This window comes from Oryctolagus cuniculus, chromosome 11 (assembly GCF_964237555.1).
Source record: "Oryctolagus cuniculus chromosome 11, mOryCun1.1, whole genome shotgun sequence".
In the NCBI taxonomy this organism is placed as follows: domain Eukaryota; kingdom Metazoa; phylum Chordata; class Mammalia; order Lagomorpha; family Leporidae; genus Oryctolagus; species Oryctolagus cuniculus.
The window spans coordinates 25916246-25937949 of NC_091442.1; the positions used below are offsets into that span (position 1 = coordinate 25916246).

At 45.8% G+C, this 21704-nt stretch overlaps 1 protein-coding gene and 1 long non-coding RNA gene across 5 annotated transcripts in view; one reads left to right on the forward strand and one right to left on the reverse strand.

The window, feature by feature from the left end:
• The first annotated feature begins 49 nt into the window (after positions 1-49).
• LOC138844317 (uncharacterized) lies at positions 50-14205 on the forward strand. The gene is made up of 2 exons (XR_011379951.1): positions 50-424; positions 13980-14205. It is a non-coding gene; the product is annotated as an uncharacterized lncRNA (long non-coding RNA).
• A 1835-nt stretch (positions 14206-16040) lies between these two features.
• Positions 16041-21704, reverse strand: part of TPX2 (TPX2 microtubule nucleation factor) — a 54145-nt gene continuing 48481 nt past the window's right edge. For 2 of the 4 annotated variants that reach the window (XM_070051967.1, XM_008256162.4), the window contains exons 15-17: positions 21157-21268; positions 19097-19263; positions 16041-16867 (exon numbers count right to left, since the gene is read on the reverse strand). In XM_070051967.1, coding sequence (XP_069908068.1) covers positions 16757-16867; positions 19097-19263; positions 21157-21268 — 390 coding nt within the window. In that variant the 3' untranslated portion in view covers positions 16041-16756. Of the gene's footprint in view, positions 16868-19096; positions 19285-21156; positions 21269-21704 lie in introns of all 4 variants that reach the window. The other 2 variants (XM_008256161.4, XM_002710846.5) reach the window with 1 other exon arrangement.

Here is a 21704-nt window from a genome sequence, read left to right on the forward strand (position 1 = left end):
GGGACGGAGGAGAGGATCTCTTACACCAGGGGCCATGCAGTTCGGGCTGCCACCACCTGTCACTCTTGGCCCCTGTTCAGAGGACACGGCATTCTTCCCACGGCCTGACCAGGGGGAGAACAGTGTTGGAACAAGCAAGAAGAGAAAGGGAGGGGGCACAAGGGGCCCTGGAGGAGCAGCCCTTCCCCTAGGCCTTGCCCGGTGTCCCCGACTTGGACAGGATCAGAGGGGTGCCCTGGAAGAAGAGGGGCTCTCAGGCAGGGCCAAAGGGCAAGACCATGCCCAGGCTGGGCCCTGGCTCTGCCTATCTGCATGCCACATCTCCTGGGGCTCCCCAGAGCTGCGCAGGCCTAGGGCTTATCACCCCAACCCCAGGGCCCAGCTCTGTGCCCCTGGCATCCGGATCTCCTTGGATCATCTTTGGGTAAGAAATTGTCTCAGGAGCACCTGTTCAACATGTCCATGGGCCTGAAAGCTTTTTCCGTTGAAAAAATCTTTCTCTTGTGCTTCTGGAGAGACTTTCCGAGGGGCCAGGGAGGATGTCAGTGTTCTGCGGCCCCACTCTGAGGTCACCTGGTGGCCATGCAGCACTGGCGGGGCACACAGCCCGGGATGGGGGGTGGGCAGTGGGGGGTGAGGGCAGGGTTTCAGGCCGAGGTGGGACCTGAGAGCTGTGTTCCAAAGGGCCTTCCCTGGCCCAGGGCCTTTCTTTGAGGAGGCCCTGGAGAGCCTGGAGTTGTGGAGACTGCGCATCTGGGTTCAGGTCCTGCCTGCAAACCAGCCATCGCTGTACTCGCCCCACACCTCAGCTCCTGCAGCTATCAATGAGCACAGCAACCCACAGTAGATGAGAGAAAGGAGGGGGAGTGAATGAGTGAGTGGGTATGAAGTGACCTCCAGGGGCGGGAGAGATGTGCAGACTAGCAGGCAGAGTGTGCTCTCATTTGTGCAAAACGAGGGCATCATATATGATGACTTGACAGGATAAACAGGAAAGCGGGGAGCAGGAGAGGGAGGCACCACTTGTGTGCTTTTATTTCTGCGTCTGAGCCATGAGCTGCATGAATGGATTGCTATTAAAAATGAATGTGCTTTTCTAAAATGAACAAATGTCAAGAGTTCCTGCCACAAGCTGGCAAAACCAGAGCTGGAGCCCCTTCCCCAGCCTTGAGTCTCTGTACACTGTGGGACCCTCTTCTCTGGGCCTGGCCCTCCTCTCCTTCATTTCTCCAGGTGACAGCCTCTTCCAGGAAGCAAAAATAGTTAACTACTGCCTATCTAGCTGTCACCATGTGCCAGAGCTTGTCCTTCGTGCTCTTACGTAGAATCACTCAGGTAATAATCCTACCAGTGAGGTAGGTATCCAAGATGGGGAAACTGAGGCACAGAGAGGTTAAGGAACTCACTAAAAGCCATATGGCTTCTAAGGAGCTGAAGTGCAACCTGAACCCAGGCTCTCCTAAGTGAAGGGAGCTCCCACTCCCAGGTGCCTACTGGCTGTATCTACCTTGTCTTTAGGCATCAGCTCAGTAGCAGCTCTGCGATGAGCAGTCATCCTATTTTCTGGATGAGGAAAATTAAAGGAATGGGTAGCTTGTCCAAAACCACTCAACAAGAGAGGAATTGAGCCAGGAGCATCCGTCCTCAAAGCCTAAAGTCTCCGCTCTTCCTAAAACTCCCCAGCCTGTGGCTCCCCCCTTCTCCCTGCTGGGTACTCCTTGTGGATCTTGTAGTGTTCTAAAGGTCGAAATGTTGCCCACCCACACGTATTATTAGGGCCTCCTAGTGCACTGTTCGCTTGTCCCCACAGGATGTTTAGTTTAGCTTCAAATGTTGGACCCTGCCTCCACCCCCAGGCTGAGTTCCAGGCTGATCCCACTGCTTGGGAGCCCCCCAGGGGCGGAGCTGTCCAGTGCTCATGTGAGCCCAGCATAGACCGGCAAAGCTGTCGTGTGTTTGTGGGATTACTTCCCCGCAGTGGTCCTTGCATCCCCTTTGTCTCACTGTGATAATGAATACCAATCACTTACTGAGTGAGTGCCCACTAAGGGCCAGGCCTGGCCAGGCTAAGGGCTTGATTCATTCAGCTCCCTGGATCCCCACATGGCACTCTAGGGGCCAAGTGTTAGACCCGTGTACAGATGTGGGAACTGATGCTCACAGAGGGTGTCCTATCCCCGAAGTCACAGATGGTGAGCAGCTTCAGACCACCCAGATTCCATCCAGAGCCACCTCTGAGAGAGACCAAACTCCAGGCAGGACAACTTAAGAGGCTTTTGTGTGTGTGTGTGTGTGTGTGCTACTGTTGTTACTGATTCCCAGCAACTTACTTAATTGTATTCCTACGAAAACGGGCCTGGGGTGCGCAACTCGCTGAGTGTCCTTCACAGTCCCTCCAACAGCCCTGCTCTGTGAGGGTTAGGGCTCCACCAGGGAAGCTTGCAGGCACCCAACTGTGAGAACGGACAGACGCTTTCACCTGTTTCTTCATCTGTAAGACAAGCACCTGCCTCACACTGGGAGGAATAGGAAGTATTTAGGACAATGTGTGGGTGCAGACTAAGTGCTCTAAAAATGTCAGCTATTCCATCCCCATTTCATAGATGTGACAGGAAGACTGAGTTATAGGCAAAGTCAGAGTTGGGACTGGAACCATTTAACTAACCCAAGGCTCACCTCATAACCACTCTGCCCCATTGCCTCCTTCCCAGGGTTGCTAGGAGTATTCAGCCAGCACAAGTGTGTAGGGCACTGGGCTTAATACCTGCAGTGGTGGTCGGGGGGAGTATAATGCTGTGGACATAGTAGGTAGAGGGCTCAGTTGTTCCTGCCAGTGTCCCCACTGTGCCTTATGCCGGATAGGAGGCTGGCCTGGTTCCGGAGCCCTGGGATTGCCTGCTGCAAGCAGCTGCTCCCTGGGAGTTCCCAAGCTGCTTCTCAGGGCTCTCCTGGAGGCACAGGGAAACCTCCTCCACCCAGCTAGGGGCTGCCAGAGCCCCTGCCCACCCTTGAGCGGGGGCTTTCCCGCCTGCACCAGCTGTGCAGACAGCCTCTCCAGGGTGCAGGGCGGGCAGTGGGGCAGTGCCAGAGCCAATTAAACTTGCCAGTGGAATTAAGGTCAGCAGGATGCAATTATGTCTGTTGGATTTAACAAGGCCAGAGAGAAGGTTTCTCCAGCCAGAGTTCACGGCTCCTTAGGCCCCATGCCCTGGGAGGCTCTGCCTTCCAAGAGTGTAAGCTCCGAGGCTCATCCATCTGTTGGGAGTGGAGGGGTTAACGCCACCCGAGCCCTACTTCCCTGGCTCCAGAGAGGAAACCAGTCAAGCCAAGAGGCTTTAAAAGGACCTGCTGAGAGGAGACTTTCCCTGCCTGACCCTTTCCCTGCTCTGTGATGGAAAATCCAAGGAGTTGAGCAACCTTTCCGACTCCAAAGAGTAGCCAACTCCCCTCACAAATTTCCTCTGGTGGGAGGAGCACTCGGGCTGTCACCAGCCAGTTGCTTTCTCTTGCCCTCTCCCACCCTGCACCCTAGACCCCGGGCCTTGGCAGAGCCTGGTAGGTCTCTGGAAGAGCTCTTCCCACCAAGGCTGGTAAGCAGAGATCTGTGGGTAATCTGAGGGGCAAACTGAACAGAGATTTCTCTGGAAGCCCAGCTGATACACTGTTCCATCCCAGAATTGTAATGTTATTGCTAAGATTAGTTACTACGTGCTCTACTTTGTGACAAAGACCAAACTGGTTACTTTGGAGTCACAGAGATGAAGCTGGGGAAAGCTATAGCATCTCTCCATATTGCATTTTTGGTATAAAAAAATTACTTTAAAAAATCCCTAGGGTAGTATCCTTTTTGTTACTTGGAAGGTTGCAAATGGGCATACTGACAGGTGACACAACGAAGATGACTCTTACTGTCTGGATTTTCCTTTTTTGAATGACCATTTATAACTATCAGACTGATAATTCAAACATTTAGCAATGTGCACACATTCAAGACAGAAAATGGTGAGGTGACGAGACAGGAACTAGTGCGGGACTTCGCGAGCAGACTTGGGGACTGTGCATCAGGGATGCTTGCTTTCTCAGTGCTTGAGCCCCCAGAGGGACTGGAATGAAGCCTCTTTGGAACGAGGCCACAGGAATCTATCTCTATGACCAGCATTTCGGGTGATTCATGCACGCCCAAGTTCAAGAACTGCCTGGTCAGCGGGTCCAGCTAACTGGAAAACATCTCAAGCCTTGAAAAAGGACCAGCTTTAAGGCACTCTCTTAGTAAGAGTCACCCTTTTGCAAGACGGTAGAGAGTTTCAAAGATACATATCCCTATGGGCTGGAGTCCCACTGCTCAATCCGGATGCACACTGGAAAGACCGGAGAGCCTGTACAGGCCCTGAAGCTGAGCTCAGCCCAATTAAATCAGAGCATCGGGATGAGGCCCAGAATACCGCTATTTTTTAAATCTTCCTAGAAGATTCTAAGATGCGGTCAGGGTTGAAAGTCACTGTCTGAGGCTTTCCCAGGACGGAACTTCATCTAGTTTTCCTGAACGCCACCCACATGTAGGGACAAAGCTGTGCACACAGATGTTCCTTCTGGCTTATGTTGACTGTGCCTACCATCCCACATCTCAGACTCTGGGATTCCGGATTCCAGCTCAGAATAGACAGGGACTGTGGCACATTCAGCTTTCTCAGGTAGCTATTACAGGAAGCAGTGTTACTGTGGTTAAGCAGTATTAGCTGCTAACATTGACTGTGCATGCACCATGTGCCAAGCACAGGTATCAACTCCTGTCATCTTCACTGCACCCTTATGAAGACAGTATCACAATCACTCTCATTTCTAAGAGGAAATCAAGCCACAGAGGACCACCTCATCCAAGGTTTCAGGGCAGTAAATGGAGGGTTAATTTTTTGAGTCCAGAGCCCTCATGCTTAATTACTATACCATTCCAAAATAATATCTACAAAAATTAAATTTATGAGTGAATGAAAAATAATTAAACAATGTTATAAACTTGGTTTCCCCAATGCCCAGAATTCACTATGTGCTCTATAATGTTTAAGAATAAACGCTCTGGGGCCAGCACTATGGCGCAGCGGGTTAATGCCCTGGTCTGAAGTGCTGGTATCCCATGTGGGCACCGGTTCGAGACCCGGCTGCTCCACTTCTGATCCAGCTCTCTGCTATGGCCTGGGAAAGCAGTAGAAGATGGCCCAAGTCCTTGGGCCCCTGCACCCATGTGGGAGACCTGGAGGAAGCTCCTGGCTTCAGATTGGCGCAGCCCCAGCGTTGTGGCCGACTGAGGAGTGAATCATCAGATGGTTCACTCCTCTCTCTGTCTAACTCTTGACTTTCGAATAAATAAATCTTTAAAAAAAAAAAAAATGCTCTAGGGTCAGTGCTGTGGCTCAGCAGGTTCCAGCCCCTGCCTGCAGCATTGGCATCCCATATGGGTACCAGTTCGAGTCCCTGCTAACAGCCCAGGAAAGCAGCGGAAGATGGCCCAAGTGATTGGGCCCCTGCACCCATGTGGGAGACCCAGAAGAATTTCCTAGCTTTGGCCTGGCCCACCCTCAGTCATTGCACCATTTGGGGAGTGAATCAGCAGATGGAAGATCTCTCTAACTCTGCCTTTCAAATAAATAAATAAACAAACAAACAAACAAAAAAGAATAAATGCTCCTACTTTAAGCAGGCCATAAAACAATGGGAACTAAGACCAGCCCCTCCTTCCCTCCTCCTTCTCCCAGATCCCAGCCCAATGTCTGCAGCATAAACAGCAAAGCCAAAAATAGCAACCTAATGACGTCAGAGGAACAAGGTCATCTGAAAATTGCCCACAGTCACTGGATACCTCTCTATAGGATCAAGTAGCAAGAGGGTACCCCAGGCTGGTGCAGCTGTTCCAAGAACAGGAAATGTCCCAGGAGCAGACTTGGGAGCACCACTGCATGAAAGCAGAGGCAGCAGGGGTAGAAGACACACAGACACATCAAAGAATAGAAGCAAGATTGAGTGCAGGGCAGAGACCCAGGAGTTAGGAGTAATTTGAGTTTATCTGCACTAGAAGTCACTCCCATCACACGATCCCAGGAAATAGCTCAAGTGCGGAATGTGTCCTGTGCTGTTGCACAGAACAGCTTCCCGGTCTGCCATTATGCTATTTATAGAACCCCAGGTCCATTTGCTATTACAGGATTACCCTAAGAACCAGGAGATACGTGGCAAACTCTGAGGGCCCTGTCTGGGATACAGAGGGGCATTCAAATAAAGGGTGAGGAGTGGGCCTGGGCAAAGCATCTTGACCACCTGCTGAGGCTGGGGCCTAACTGACTGGCAGTTCCCACATCCCCAGCAGGAACCGAAGAATCCAACCGGTCTGCTGTGCTGACGGCAGGTTAACGTGAGGACAGTGCGCCTGCCTCTCGGCCTCTGGGAAGCTTAGCTGGTGGTTCCCTCAGCAAGATCACGCATTCAGCGAGTGCTCCAGCTCACAATCGAGAGGCCGAGAACGGAGCTCCTGAGAATGCCCCTCCCCTGGAGCAGGCTCTGCTCAACGGTTACGAACTGGTGTGATAGGAAAGGTACCTGGGGCAGACAGACTTGGGACTAAATTCTGATCCTGGCACATATTAGTAGCGTGACTTTGGGTAAGTTCACTTCAACTCCGAACCTCAGTCTCTCCTCATCTGTCATCTGACTTGTTGGAAGGACATACGGAAAAAGCTGCTTCTCTCCATCTTCACTCTGCGAGTGGAGTCTTGGCTGAGGAGATAAAATACCTGCTCAATAAATTCAGCAGCTGTCCTCTCTAACACAGACTCTACAAGGTGACTTCCCAGAGTCATGGAGGTACAGGACATGTTCTCACCCTCAGGTGGATTCCTGGTAGGTGTGGGAGCTGATGGCACAGGAGAGAGCAGCTGGCTCGCTGGCCACCAGGACCTGGACAGGGAGACCACTATCGGGACTTGGAGGCTCCTCTCTGGCACAGTGCTCCTCGCCTTCGGGCACGTGTTGTCATCTCTGTAGGCCCTACACCAACAGTGCTGACTCAGCAGACCTGCAGTGGGGGCAAAGAGGATGCATTTTAAGTTCCAGGTGTTGCTGCTGATGATGTGCAGACCACACCAGGAGGACCATCGCTCCTAGAGGAAGTCCTGGCCCAAGATGTCCACCTGCTAGTTCCTAGTCTTGTTCACGAGGTCTCTAGGTGGTAGCCAACAGCAATGTTCTGGCATGTGTGAGGAAAACAGAAACATTCAGATTCAGTCAACAGTAAGCTGAAGTTCTGAAGAGAAGGAGATGCATGAAGTTAAGTCATTTAGCGAAGGAGGGAAATGCTGACAGTCCCTCCCAACTCCTAGCTGACTGCTTGCTCTGCTGTTTGTTTCTTGCATTAGATTCTGCAGTACAAACTACCACAAAAAGAGAAGAAAAGGCTAATGTGTATAGTAAGGAAAGCCCAAAAAAGGTCACCCAATTTCAGTGCACCTACAATGTAGACATCAACCTCTAGATAGTGGGAATGAGATTTTTACAAGCTCAACTGAAATCCATCCCTCACCTCTCATACTTGCACAAATTCCCATGAGCCTCCCTTCCTCTGCAGAGATACCTCCTTGTTCCTTTCAGCTGCCTGTTACCTAGCATCTGCTGAACTTCTGCCACGTTGTTAGTTGTGGGTGAAAAACAGGGGCTTCTGGCAACCTCTGGTGACAAATACCCCCTGACAATATTGAAGCATGGTCACCCTGAGTCACACCAGCCAACAGGGGTGAACAGCAGTCACGAGTGCTGTCCACAGTGCCTTTGTATCTCTTTAAAGCTAGGCAAATTCTCTACTGAACTAGAGGAAAAAGAACAAGGTCCAGAGAATTCAAATGACACACTCAAGTTCACAAAGCCACCAGCAACTCCCCGATTCCTGATCTTTGGCTTACCCAATTAAATAATTTGTTGTTCCTCCTGAGCCCTGCACCAATTACACAAAAACAATATCCAGGTCTCCTTGGCCATAAATACTAAAAACCTACTAGCAGTGGAGACAGAAAAGGAATAAGGCAAGGTATCAGCTTTACTGTGATGTCCTTGAACTGTCTCTACCAATAGAAGGGCCACTTCCAGGAAAAGAAAACACATTTTGGTCAGGTATGGGAGCAGGGGGGAGACTTCTTTGTTATAGTATGTCAAACAAACTCATCGAACATTCTGTACAGTCATCAGCCAGTTCCAAGGTCAAGAGAACCATCAGAAAATATGTGTGCATGTCAGAGGACAACATTATTCAGGGATTAGTCCCCTGGAGTGATCTGGGCTAGATCTCTGCTTCCAGAACAACATTTGGAAAATCCTCAACAACAAAGCATACTGATCTCCAACATATTTTTCTTAAAGTCCACATGGAAATCCAAGGGCAGGAAAGCTTGCTGGCAAGAGGTACCTTCTTGTAGTGACTGAGTGGTTGGCATAGAAAAAATATAAATATGAAATTAGGGTTATTATAGCTTAAACAAATTGCCTGAAAATTTTTGAAAATGCTTAAATTAAAGGAGCCTCACTCATCATTCTGACTCAGTTTTGAGAGATGTGGAAATTCAGGCCTAGAAAGGTACCTTATTAAAAGTCACTCAGCATGTCAATGACAGAAGCCATATTACAATCCCAACTCCATTTTGCCCAAGAACCATCACAGCCTCAACTAGAATTAAGCAAGACAGTCTTCTTTCAAATCTGATCTGAAGGCTTAGAGACAACAAATCCTTGCATAGATTCATTTGAAAAGATAGGGTTTCGAGACTTTAACAGAACTTGAATTATCTTTAGAAAAGCTTTGCTAAGTGCCAACTAACTTTTTCAGAGGCAGAGCCTATAATACTTACATTATACCAGCCAAAAGGAGCTTTCCATTTGTCAATGTAATGTCATTGTGCTTTGGGGATTGTATTTACTTTTGAGCTTATATTTTAATTTCAAAGATTAACTGATATGTGGTTAGAAAACAGTCATTTAAGATTTAGATTCAGACATGACAAATTAAGGGAAGCAAATATGCACAATTCTGTCCTATGACAAAAGTCCTTTGCAAAATAAGCACTGAAGAGAAGCAAACATAAAACAATGGAGTAGGGGACAGGCGTTGTGGCATTAATGGGTTAAGCTGCCGCCTGTAATGCCTGCATCCCATATGGGTACTGGTTGGAGCCCAGGCAACTCTACCTCTGATCCAGCTCCCTGCTAATGGCCTAGGAAAGCAGTAGAAGATGGTCCAAGTGCTTGGGCCTCTGCACTTACGTACTTATGTGGGAGAACTGGATGAAGCTCCTGGGTCCTGGCTTCATCCTGGCCCAGCCTTGGCCATTGCGAGCATTTGGGGAGTGATCTGGCAGATGGAAGATCTCTCTACCTCTCTCTGTAACTCTGCCTTTCAAGTAAAATAATTTTTTTTTTTTTTTTTGATAGGCAGAGTGGACAGTGAGAGAGAGGGAGAAAGCTCTTCCTTTACCGTTGGTTCACCCTCCAATGGCCACTGTGGCCAGCGCACCGCGCTGATCCAAAGCCAGGAGCCTCACTTGGTCTCCTATGCGGGTGCAGGGCCCAAGGACCTGGGCCATCCTCCACTGTATTCCCCGGGCCAGAGCAGAGAGCTGGACTGGAAGAGGGGCAACTGGGACAGAATCCAGAGCCCTGACTGGGACTAGAACCTGGTGTGCCAGCGCCACAGGCGGAGGATTAGCCTAGTGAGCCACGGCGCCGGCCTAAAATAAATTCTTTAAAAAATAAAAACCCAACAATGGAATAGTAAACTACCGTTAAAAACTGTATTTTAGGCTGGCGCCGCAGCTCACTAGGCTAATCCTCCGCCTTGTGGAGCCAGCACACCAGGTTCAGGTCCCGGTTGGGGCGCCAGATTCTGTCCCAGTTGCCCCCCCCCGCCCTTCCAGGCTAGCTCTCTGCTGTGGCCACGGAGTGCAGTGGAGGATGGCCCAAGTGCTTGGGCCCTGCACCCCATGGGAGACCAGGATAAGTACCTGGCTCCTGCCATCGGATCAGCGTGGTGCGCCGGCCGCGGCAGCCTTTGGAGGGTGAACCAATGGCAAAAGAAGACCTTTCTCTCTGTCTCTCTCTCTCACTGTCCACTCTGCCTGTTAAAAAAAAAAAAAAAAAGTAATACAGCAAAAATAAGTTAAAAAAACAGAGTACATGGGCACCAATTGAGTCCTGGTTGCTCCACTTCTGATCCAGCCCCCTGCTAATGCACCTGGGAAAAGCAGTGGAAGATGGCTCAAGTCCTTGGGCCCCTGTACCCACATGGGAGACCCGGATGAAGCTCCTGGCTCCTGGCTTTGGTTGGGCCCAGCCTTAGCTGTTACAGCCATTTGGAGAGTGAACCAGCTGATGGAAAATTCTCTCTCCTTCCCTCTCCCTTTCTCTCTCTGTAGCTCTGCCTTTCAAATAAATCTTACAAAAAGAAGGGAAAAAAAAAGCAGAGTACAGAAAACATACACAGAAATGCCTTACAAGGTATAAAAAAATACAAGTTTCATAAAAGAAAAAACAGATCATCTGTGTGAATCTACATGTGTGCATGGCCACAGTAGGGTATGTCAGTGCAGGACTGAGACTTTTCACCTCTCCAGACCACCAAGCAAACTTAACAATGCAGCCCCAAACTGCCTGTCATAGTACAAGTCAGAACTACTGAGTCGTATCATGACCCACTGAAGGCTCATTTTCCCACCCTTGCTCCTAAAAGAATACCACCAGTGCCAAAACAAGCTGGGCAAGAGCATTTGGCCACAATTCTCAGCACCCACATGACTGTAATGTTCTGAGAAACTAGTCCACTAACCACACAGAGGGCTCTGCAGACCTCCCCTCTGCCTGATAAAACTGTGCTTCTGTTTTTTTAAATAGAGAAGGGCAATTGATAAGAGAGAAGGGAAAGCTTGGTGTGGTGATATCCATTCTTTCCTGATAAATCCAGCACAGGCTGGACACGCCTGATCTCAATACCCAAAATGCAAAATATTCCAAACTCAGAAATTTCTAAGTACCAACATGACACCATAAGAAAACTCTATACCATGAAACTGTGTCAAACAAAAAACTTTTAAAATATATGCTAAGTGTGTAAAATTATATGAAGCAAATGAATTTCACATTTAGACTTGTATCCCTTTCCCAAACATGCAAATATCCCCAAATCCAAAATCTCTTCTGGTCCCAAGCATTTCAGATGAATACTCAATCTGTATTTCCTTAAAGCTTATATCCCTAACCTTCCAACTACGGTTTCTCTGAGTGAAACCTCAGCACTTGTGAAGCTCTTTTAGGAAGATGATACCTTTAGCACATAAGAGCCATGCTTTGGCCTGAGCCCAGCCTCTCATTCTCTTACAAGAAAGAGAATAACAAATATTTGCTTACAAGAAGAGAATAGCAAAATTCAGACATTTCCAGCATCAGCAACCTTTACTATAGAGTTAGAAAATAAACTGGGTACGTGCAAGAAGACAAAGGAATTGAGGAAAAAGTTAAGTTTTTGTTCCCAAGATTCTTTTTTGTAGCAACTATACTGGCTTTAGCTGGATAACAAATTGTCCTGGAATTCTTGGCATTGAAGCAAACATGTCAGTTCCCTGGTTACGCCTTCGTCACTGCTGAAAGTACCACACACTTTAACCTTCCTGCTCTTTCCATAGGCCTGAGGTTGTCCCATATCCAGGAAACTTTATATGTTGTCTAAAATGAGCATCCCAGCAGGCTGCAAGGCTGATGGCAGCTCAGGATTCAGAATGTTGACCAATTCCTACCTGGATCCACACCACCAAGCTGTAACTCAGCCTGTCTGTGCAGAAATAGGAGCCCAGCCACGTGTCTAACAGCTTTTTTAACTGCTACTCTCAGCAATGAACTTCCAAAGCAGACATGATTCAGTGAGACAGCCTTTTCCAAGGGAAATGAAAAGGAATCAGTGTCAAGATTTATCTACTGGGATACACAGGTTCAACCAGATGCTCAAGCCCTAAGTCCCCAAGGCTCAACTAATAAGCCAGGAGGGGCTAAAGGCCTAATGCTGCTGGCCCACCTTCAAGTCCTTGGGACCTCAGCTCATTAGCCCAGGACATCATGCAGAGGTCTGCCTCCATATCACCAAATGTTTCAGCCAAGAAGGAAACCCAGATATGCCCAAAGTAGCACCTGAATCACATCAAATACTTAACACACTGAAAAAAGTAAGGTACAGGGAATACAGTGTGATGCTATTTGTATAAAAAACAAGTGGGGAACAAGATACAGAAATCATCTCTGCAAGGGAACACAAGATACTGAGAACAATATCTCCGGGAAGGGGAACTACACAGTTAGAAGAAAACAATTTTTACCTTTAATGTCTTTCAGTGAATGCATAACTAAAGAACAAAGTTCAGAAAAAGTACAGAATGCCACAATTTCACGATCTAAAAAAAGGTTGAAATGCTCTGTAAATACCTGTGCACATAACAAACATTCTAGAACACCCTAGTAAGCAACAAGTTACTTCTGGGGAATAGGAATATAGGAAAGAGATTTTAATTTTTTTTGTTTTATAGTTTTATTTTTACTTTTTTTTTTTTTTTTTTGACAGGCAGAGTTAGACAGTGAGAGAGAGACAGAGAGAAAGGTCTTCCTTCCTTTGGTTCACTCCCCAAATGGCTGCTATGGCCAGTGCGCTGCGCCGATCCGAAGCCAGGAGCCAGTGCTTCCTCCTGGTTTCCCATGTGGGTGCAGGGCCCAAACACTTGGGCCATCCTCCACAGCACTCCCAGGCCACAGCAGAGAACCGGACTGGAAGAGGAGCAACCAGGAAAGAATCCGGTGCCCCAATCTGGGACTAGAACTCGGGGTGCCGGTGCCACAGGCAGAGGATAAGCCAAGTGAGCTGCGGCGCCAGCCTACTTTTACTTTTTAAAATATTTATTTGAAAGGCAGAGCTACACAGAGAAAGGGAGAGAGGGAGGGAGGATCTTCCATCTACTGGTTCTCTCCAAATGGCTGCAACAGCTAAGAATAGGCCCTACCTAAGAACTCAGAAGCCAGGAGCTTCATTAGGTCTCCCATGTGGGTGCAGGGACCCAGGCACTTGGGCCATCTTCTGCTGCTTTCCCAGGTGCCTTAGAAGGGAGCTGGATCAGAAGTGGAGGAGCCAGGACTCAAACTGTGCCTATATTGGATGCCAGCGCTACAGACAGCAACTTAACCAACACAACAGTCCCAGCTCCAGAGTTGTATTGTTTCTAAAAGGCAATGCTTCTTTTGCAATTTTTACTTTAAAAAAAAAAAAAAAAAAAAAAAAAAGGCTTTAAACTGCATGAAACCTCATTGCTAGCAAGAATCCCTAAACTCCCAAAGCACTGTATCTCACATTACTGAATCACATCTCACCTATTTTCTTCAAAAAAAGATTTATTTATTATTTGAGAGGCAGAGTTAGAGAGAGAAACAGAGGGAGAGACACAGAGAGAGGTCTTATATCTGCTGGTTCACTCCCCAGATGGCTGTAACTGGCCAGATCCAGAGCCAGGAGCTTCTTCCTGATCTTCCATGCGGGTGCCGGGGTCCAAGAACTTGGGCCATCTTCTACTGCTTTCCCAGGCCATAGAAGAGAGCTAGAAGAGGAGCAGCTGGGATGGGAACTGGTGCCCATATGGGATCCTGGCACTGCAGACTCGGGTGGCTTTGCTCATTATGCCACAGTGCTGGCCCCTCACATCCCATCTTGTGTTACAATGATCGACTGCAGTCTGTGTATCACTTTAATTTAGAAACAAAACTCTAAAGAAAACCAAAAAGGGAGAAAATAGCAACCAAAAATTTATGCAAGTATAAAACAATCGATGCAAAAGTGAACAGTAGTGAGGTCAGTGCTGTGGTGTAGTGGGTAAATCCACTGTCTGCAGTGCCAGCATCCACCGGCTTTTCCACTTCCCATCCAGGTCTCTGCTGTGGCCTGAGAAGGCAGTGGAAGATGGCCCAAGTCCTTGGGCCCCTTCACCCATGTGTGAGATCCGGAAGGGGCTCCTGGATCCTGGCTTCAGATCGGCCAGCTCCAGTGTTGTGGCCATTTGGAAGGTGAACCAGCGGATGGAAGACGACTCTCTCTCTCTCTGCCTCTACATAACTCTGCCTTTCAAATAAATAAATCCTTTAAAAAAAAGTGAATACTATTTCGAGTATATTAATTAGTATCAGAATATTAGCAATAGAAAATCATGACCAAGAGCCTGGTGTTGTGGTGTAGAGATAAACAGGGGAAAAAACAATCCATTGACCTGAGAATCCACAAGAAAAATAAGAACCAGGATTGACTAGGATGTCCATAGTATAAGGGAGAGGGCTGATACCTTGGCAACCTCTAGAATTCCACTTTCTTTCACTCTCCACCCACATTCAATCCGTTAGCAAATCTTGCCAGTTACCCCATCAAAATCATTCAGAATCCAACCGCCTCTCATCACCCCACTGCCACCCCACTACCCCAAGCCACTATTAGCTTTCACTGGAACAAGAGAGTTTTTTCACCATCCCAATTAAAACACGCAAGCTGCTCTTCCCTACCCTATTCTATTCACTGCTTGGCAGTTGGAGCAACATTTCCCACCTGACACAATAGTTACTTGCTTATTGTGTATCTCCCCTTTTAAAACCTAAGCTCCATGAAGGCAAATGTTCCTTTTCTCATTGCTGTATTGTCAGGGATAGAACAGTGCCAAGACATATATAGTTAGCTCCAAATAAGAACTTATTAAATGAACTAAAAAGTTAGGAAACTATATACCACAGGCATTTAGGAAATGAACACAGGAACTGTACTTTGCACCAGTTGTGGGCAGTCAAGAGGCCCAGGGGTCTGCAAATTGTACCGTGAGACACAGTATCTTACTCTGTCACCTACTGCTCCATCTACAATGGCTTCTACATAATAGGAAATCTATAAACGCTCACTGGATGCATAAAAAATGAATTTAAAATAGGCTTGATGTCATACAGTACCTTTGACTAGCCTGGGCATCATATGGATGCTTTGTTAGCCCCCGACACAGGTGTAAATGACAGGTAAGAACAGATATTCAAAAACAATACATAAAGTCTAAAAGAAAATATATCACTTAATATGAACATAACCCAATATTGTGCTATCCACAAGAAACAGAGAGATGACTATGATAATTCTTATCTTTAAGCAACTTAAATATTTGCATCTCTATTAGTTTATAAAAAGTACAAGTAACTCAGACATGCTGAAACTGCTCTACAAGGGATAGGCACAAGAAACATCTGGGAAGCACAAAGAAGGAAGTCACCGTGCTTACCTGAGGAGGTCAGATATTTAAAGAACAATTTCTAAAAAATATTTTACTTGAGCTGAGTCTTACAGGGAAGAATATACCAGATGTGATAAAGGTCGTTTTGTTAAGAAACAGTCTATACAAAGGTGTAACAGAACACTGGGTAGTTACTGGGAGGGAGTTAACAAAATATGGAAGAATATTCTAATATAAGAAAAAAAATTACAACTTTTTTTTTTAAGGACTGAGCCTGTGCTTTCAAGTTTCTGGAGTGGCTGGCATTGTGGTACAGCAAGTTATGCTATGGCCTGTAGGGCTGGCATCCCATGCTGGTACCACTTTGAGTCAGGACTACTCTACTTTTCATCCAGCTCTCTGCTAGTGCACTAGGGAAAATAGCAGAAGATGGCCCAAGTGCTTGGGACCCTGCACCCACATAGGAAACCTGGAAGAAGCTCCTGGCTTGTGGCTTTAGCCTGGCCCAGCTCTGGCTGTTGTGGCCATTTGGGAAGTGAATCAGCGGATGGGAGATCTGTCTCTTCCTCTCTCTCTCTCTCTGTCACTCTGCCTTTCAAATAAATACATCTTAAAAAAAACAAAAAAAAGATTCTGGACCCACCTCTCAAACTACCCATTTCCCCAGTGAGAGATGTCCTTCAAAGAGGCTTGACAGATTTGAAAAGTATCAAATAACAAAATGAGAGAGGAGAAGACGAAAAGTATTTATTACATGCCAGGTTTTAAAATGCACACTGCACTGCTCTCTGTAATTCTCAGCACAGATAAGGGAAGAAGATACCTTAAAACCAGCTCTGCCCAAAGCTTGCCAAATGGTTGCTGTGAGGTTCCCATGCGTTCACGCCATCTTCTTCCTCAGTGATGCAGTTAATGAGGTTTTCACCCTTATAGCACAGGGCTTCTTAACTACAAACTCATTTGTGCAGAGAGGAGGAAAGAATCTGAAGTAGCATTTGCTCCTCATTGAAACCAGGACTTAAACCCTATCTCAGGATTTAACTATCTTTATTTTCTGATTTAAAAATAATAATAATATATATATATATATAAGAAAGGCAGAAGGGGGCAATGGGAATAAGACTGCACTGTGCTATCACAGAGACTTGAAATTCTAGCCAGAGTTAAGACACATATTAAAGGTCAACTGATGGTATAAAGGAAATAACTACATGGAGTCTAATCAAGGCATACATGAATTGAGTCTCATTATTAGCCTCAAAAAAAAAAAAAACAACTCTCAACAAAACTTGAGCCCATAGTTGTCAAGTACATTCTGTCTGACACGAGTAGCTGAAAAGACTGGAGAAATCGGTTCTCTCCACTCCCAGCGACAAGGAAGAAGGCTCCTGGTTTGACGTTAAAAGCAGCTCCAGCTGCCAAGCAGTATCTGCAGGTCACAGCTGAGTTTAGCAGTGGAATCGAGTGGAGAACTTGGGAGATACAGGCACAGTCAGAGGTTGGTCACTTGACTTTACTTCCACACCCTGATACTTGCGTATTGGATTTGCTTTGTGCACCTGCAGAGTAAGGAAAATAAAGTTACCACTGACTAGAATATTAGCAAACAATGCTTATAGTTGCTTTTATTTCTTTCTGAGAAAATGTTTGCATAGACTTGCAGATCCCAGTCACTAACTTAAAGAAAGGGGGAGTGGGTAAGACAACACAGTATAATGGAAAAGTACACAGGGTTTTGGAGCCCAGATTTCTGTTTATTCAGGGTTTTGCTGGGTTCCTCAGCTTTCACTGAAGGTGTTGTGGCAACATGAGTTAAGCCACTGGTTTGAGTCTTGGCTGCTCCACTTCCAATCCAGCTCCCTGATAATGTGCCTGGGAAAGCAGCGGAAGATTGCCCAAGTACTTGGGCCTCTGCAACCACACGGGATGTGAGCTCCTGGCTCCTGTCTTCTGCCTGGACCAGCCTAGCCATTGCAGCCATGTGGGAAGTGAACCAGAGGATGGAAGATCTCTCTATCTTTCCCTCTCTCTATTACTCTGCTTTTCAAATGAATAAATCTTAAAAACAAAACAAAAAAACCCATCTCCGGTGTCAAAGAGTAAAAGGGGCTGTACTCAATTGTAGCAGAATTTTACAAATTAAGAATTTGTTACAGTACAATCTTAAACTTGACTACTGGGGTTGGTGCTGTGGCGTAAGGGATAAAGCTGCCACCTGCAGTGCTGGTATCCCATATGGGCGCCAGTTCAAGTCCTGGCTGCTCCACTTCAGATTCAGCTCTCTGCTATGGCCCAGGAAAGCAGTAGAAGATGACCCAAGTTCCTGGGTCCCTGCACCCATGTGGGAGACCCGGAAGAAGTTCTTGGTTCCTGGCTTCAGATCGGCCCAGCTCCACTCATTGCAGCCATTTGGGGATGAACCAGCGAATGGAAGATTTCTCTCTCTCTAGCCCTCTCCTTCTCTGTGTAACTCTGACTTTCAAATAAATAAATTTTTAACAAAACAACAACAAAAAACTTGACTATTATTATTCACCAACAGCATGAACTTAAAAACAAAACAACAAGAACCAGCAAGAAGTTTGCTGGAGAAGGCTTTTGGGTACTCTAATAATCAACCCTGAATCGAGCCAGATTAGAACAGAGACACTGCATTTACTGAATTGTGCTGTAGAATGTTTCAATGGGCCTGCCCTGGGAATTGTAAAAGAAATAGCCTTGTAACAGGAGCAAACACAACAGGCAGGTATCAAGTATTACAGAATAATCAAAGAAGTTGAGTCTGATGTTATGAGTGTATCTGGAGTAGGGATTATATTGTTTTCTCTTTCAATCAACAAATGGTAGTTTGGATTTTGCAAAGAGGCTAGCCTCTTGAGTAAGTTGTCCTTAGAGCCTTCCAGTAGGCCCAGTCACCTGTACCAAAAGAGGTCTCAGTTGCAAGCCCACTGTTTAGACAAAATCTCAACAACTTATGTGTTTCTCTATTTAATCTTGTAATTCTCACGTTCTTTTCTGTTTCTTGCCTAATTGTAAAGCACATTGGCCCTTAAGCCCAAAAGAAATAATGAATAACTTAAATAAGTAAAGCAAACAGAAAGAATCCTAGGAAATGCATCACTGTGCATGGTTACAAGACATGATATCCTAATGTAAAAATGACCATTGGTGGAGAACAACGCTGTGGTATAGTGGGTTAAGCCTCTGCCTGCAGTGCTGGCATCCCTTATGGGCACCACTTCATGTCCCAGCTGCTTCTCTTGACTCTCCAAATGGCTGCAATGGCCAGAGCTGGGCTGATCCAAAGCCAGGATTCAGGAACTTCTTCCTGGTCTCCCATGTGGGTGCAGGGGCCCAAGGACTTGGACTACCTTCCACTGCTTTCCCAGGCCATAGCAGAGAGCTGGATCAGAGGAGGAGCAGCGGGGACATGAACTGGTGCCCATAAGGGATGCCAGCACTACAGCTACACCACAGCGCTGGCCCCAAGGACAAATATATTTTTTGAACTACTGGCTTTACATCTTATAAACATTGTAAGTTTCTGAAGTGGCAGGTTAATTACTAAAAAGGGCCAAAATTACAGTTCATAGTTGGGTCACAATGTATATACACACCCCTAACCTCATTCTTGTCTAAACTTCATCAGTACCCTCAGTTTACATGATCTCCCTTTCACTTGTTTTTGGTGTAGGCTTGTGGGCCACCTTAGATTCTGCCTGGAACAAGGTCAGATGCAAATAAAACAGAGGCACCCTGGGTTAGTTAGTACTCATGCTGCCAGTTACCAGTTCTTTCCGGAGCCTAGCTAGTTCCTCCTTCTTCTGCTCTTCTTCCTGTTGCCTGGCCTCCTCCAACTGCTGGAATTTCTGGGCTTCTACTTCAGCCATTCTCTTCTCCAGCTCTTGCCGCTCCTTGGCTCTCTTCTCAGTGGCCAGCTGAAAAGGTTCCTGAACTAGAGAACCAGAAAGGCCCTCTGAGTACAGAAACAGAAACAATATTGGTGCACAATTACTGCATAAACCTAGTTCCCCCTGGATTGAGCAAATGAACAGATATGCATGGCAACAGAAAAACTGAGTTCTACCTGTTAGGTTAATGTATTTATCCTTCAAGAACAGTATTTGGATGGTCTATTATTTCACTGAAAATAGTTAAGTTTTATATAGAAGGTTTTGCACATAATGTGCATTGGTGAATATTTTCCAAATTATTTTCACCATGACACCTTCTTCCCTAAACAGATATTATCTATACAAATAAACACATATTTTTATTATCATGTTAGTTAGGTTTTATTATAAAAGTGTTATTAAATCTGCATTTGTTAAAATTTTTATAGGGGCCAGCACCAGCACTGTGGCATATTGGGTAAAGCTGCCACCTGAGACACCAGCATCTCCTACGGGTGTTGGTTCAAGTCCTGACTGCTGGACTTCCAATCAAGCTCCCTGCTAATGGCCTGGGAGAAGCACAAGAGGATGGCCCAAGTGTTTAGGCTCCTGCCACCCACATGGGAGACATGGAAGAAGCTACTGGCTCCTGACTTTGGCCTGGCCCAACGCTGGCAGTTGCAGCCATCTGATTTAAGCAGATGGAAGATCTGTCTCTCCCTCTTTCTCTGTAGCTGACATTCTAAATAAATGAATAAAGCTTTTAAAAAATTTTTATATATTTATTTGAGACAAAGAAAGCATACTCCCCTCTGCTGACTCACTCCCCAAAGGCCTGAAATGGCTGGTCTGGGTGGGGCTAAGCCATGAGCTGTGAACTCAACCCAGGTTTCCCAGGTCAGTGGCAAGAATCCTAATTACTTGGCTAAACATCTGCCTCCAAAATTTTTTTATTTATCTACAGATGGCAATAATTATCTTATATTAATTGAAAATTTACACTTTGCTACATTAAAATAATAAAAATTATTTATGAGCAGTAAATTTGTTTTTAATTTTGCATAATTCTCTAATACTGCAATTCCCAGATTCAGATAATAATAATAGGGAGGTTAGGAAAAAGTAGTGATTTGTGTTTATTTGAATCACCATCAGAATTATACATATGCTGCAAATTTTTTTTAAAGAGAGATTGCATTATATGGCAAAGATGTGAATATTTATATTTCCTGTTTTCTTTTATATATTTTACATTTTAATAAGTTGAACCATTGGAAATTCATAACAGATTAATTTTTGACAGGAAGTTTAAATGTGTTGTCATTGTCTCCACTTTGTTCAGAGCTTATTATTATGGAAATAGTAAGTGATTGTGTCTTTTTTAAAAAAGAAAGAAAGGCTAATCACTGGGAGAAAGATTAAATCTTAGACAAATCTTAGAATTTTGGAGTTGGAAGGGCCTCTGGAAATCATCTAGTGTAACAGAGAAAATCAAAATCCATAGAGGTGAAGTAGCTTGCTCAAAACTACATGGTAATTTTGAGACAGATGTAGAAGATGCAAAGCAATTTCAATTTTCTAACACACTGTGCAGTGCTTAAGGAACCAAATGTTTTGTATCTAAGGCTTGCTTCCAGATAAACTCCAGAAAGACACCTGGATCATCTTCTCTCATATATTTGCTAATCTATGGGTGGGAAAGCCTATTACTGTTGATAAAATACCACCTGCTTCTGCTAAGGCCTCTGTTACATTAATCTGGCTCCAATACACAGTGCAACTCAATAAAGCTGTTGTATTCAACAAAGGGTACAGAGGAAGAAAAGCTACCATCCTCTAAAGTCAAATGCTTCAGGTTGCCAAAGCATTGTACTCACACAATTGGAATCCCAGTATCCACCCCCTAGGAAGTTGACAACTCTGCCCCAAACCCCCAAGAGCACATGTAGTACTACCAGCAACTGATTTTTTCTCTTTCTTGGGAACAAAGGGCTCCTGTGAGATGACAGTGTTCGGACGAGCCTTGAAGCAAGCTGCTTCCTTCTGTTGTTTCAGTTCTTCCTCCAACTATGGGAAAGAAAATCTGTCAGATAAGCAACTATATAACTTTCCAGGACTACCACCTTAATAATTTAAGTTCTAATAATCTTGAACTGCTTCAGCAATAAAACCAGTAGATATCAGGTAAGTTCCCATGCACAAACTACATAATGAATAAATCAGTCTGATAATAATTGAACCCACTGAGAACTAGTACCTTTAAGATTTTTTTTTGAATTCATTTTTTTACAGGACTGGCATTTTGGCATAGCAGGTTAAGCAACTGCTTAAGATGCCAGCATCCCATATGGGTGCTGGTCTGTGTTCTGGCTACTTGACTTCCTATCTAGCTCCCTGCTAATGTGCCTGGGAAAGCAACAGAATATGGCCCCAAGTACTTGGGCCCCACAGTCACATGGGAGACCCACATGAAGCTCCCAGCTCGTGGCTTCAGCCTGGCCCA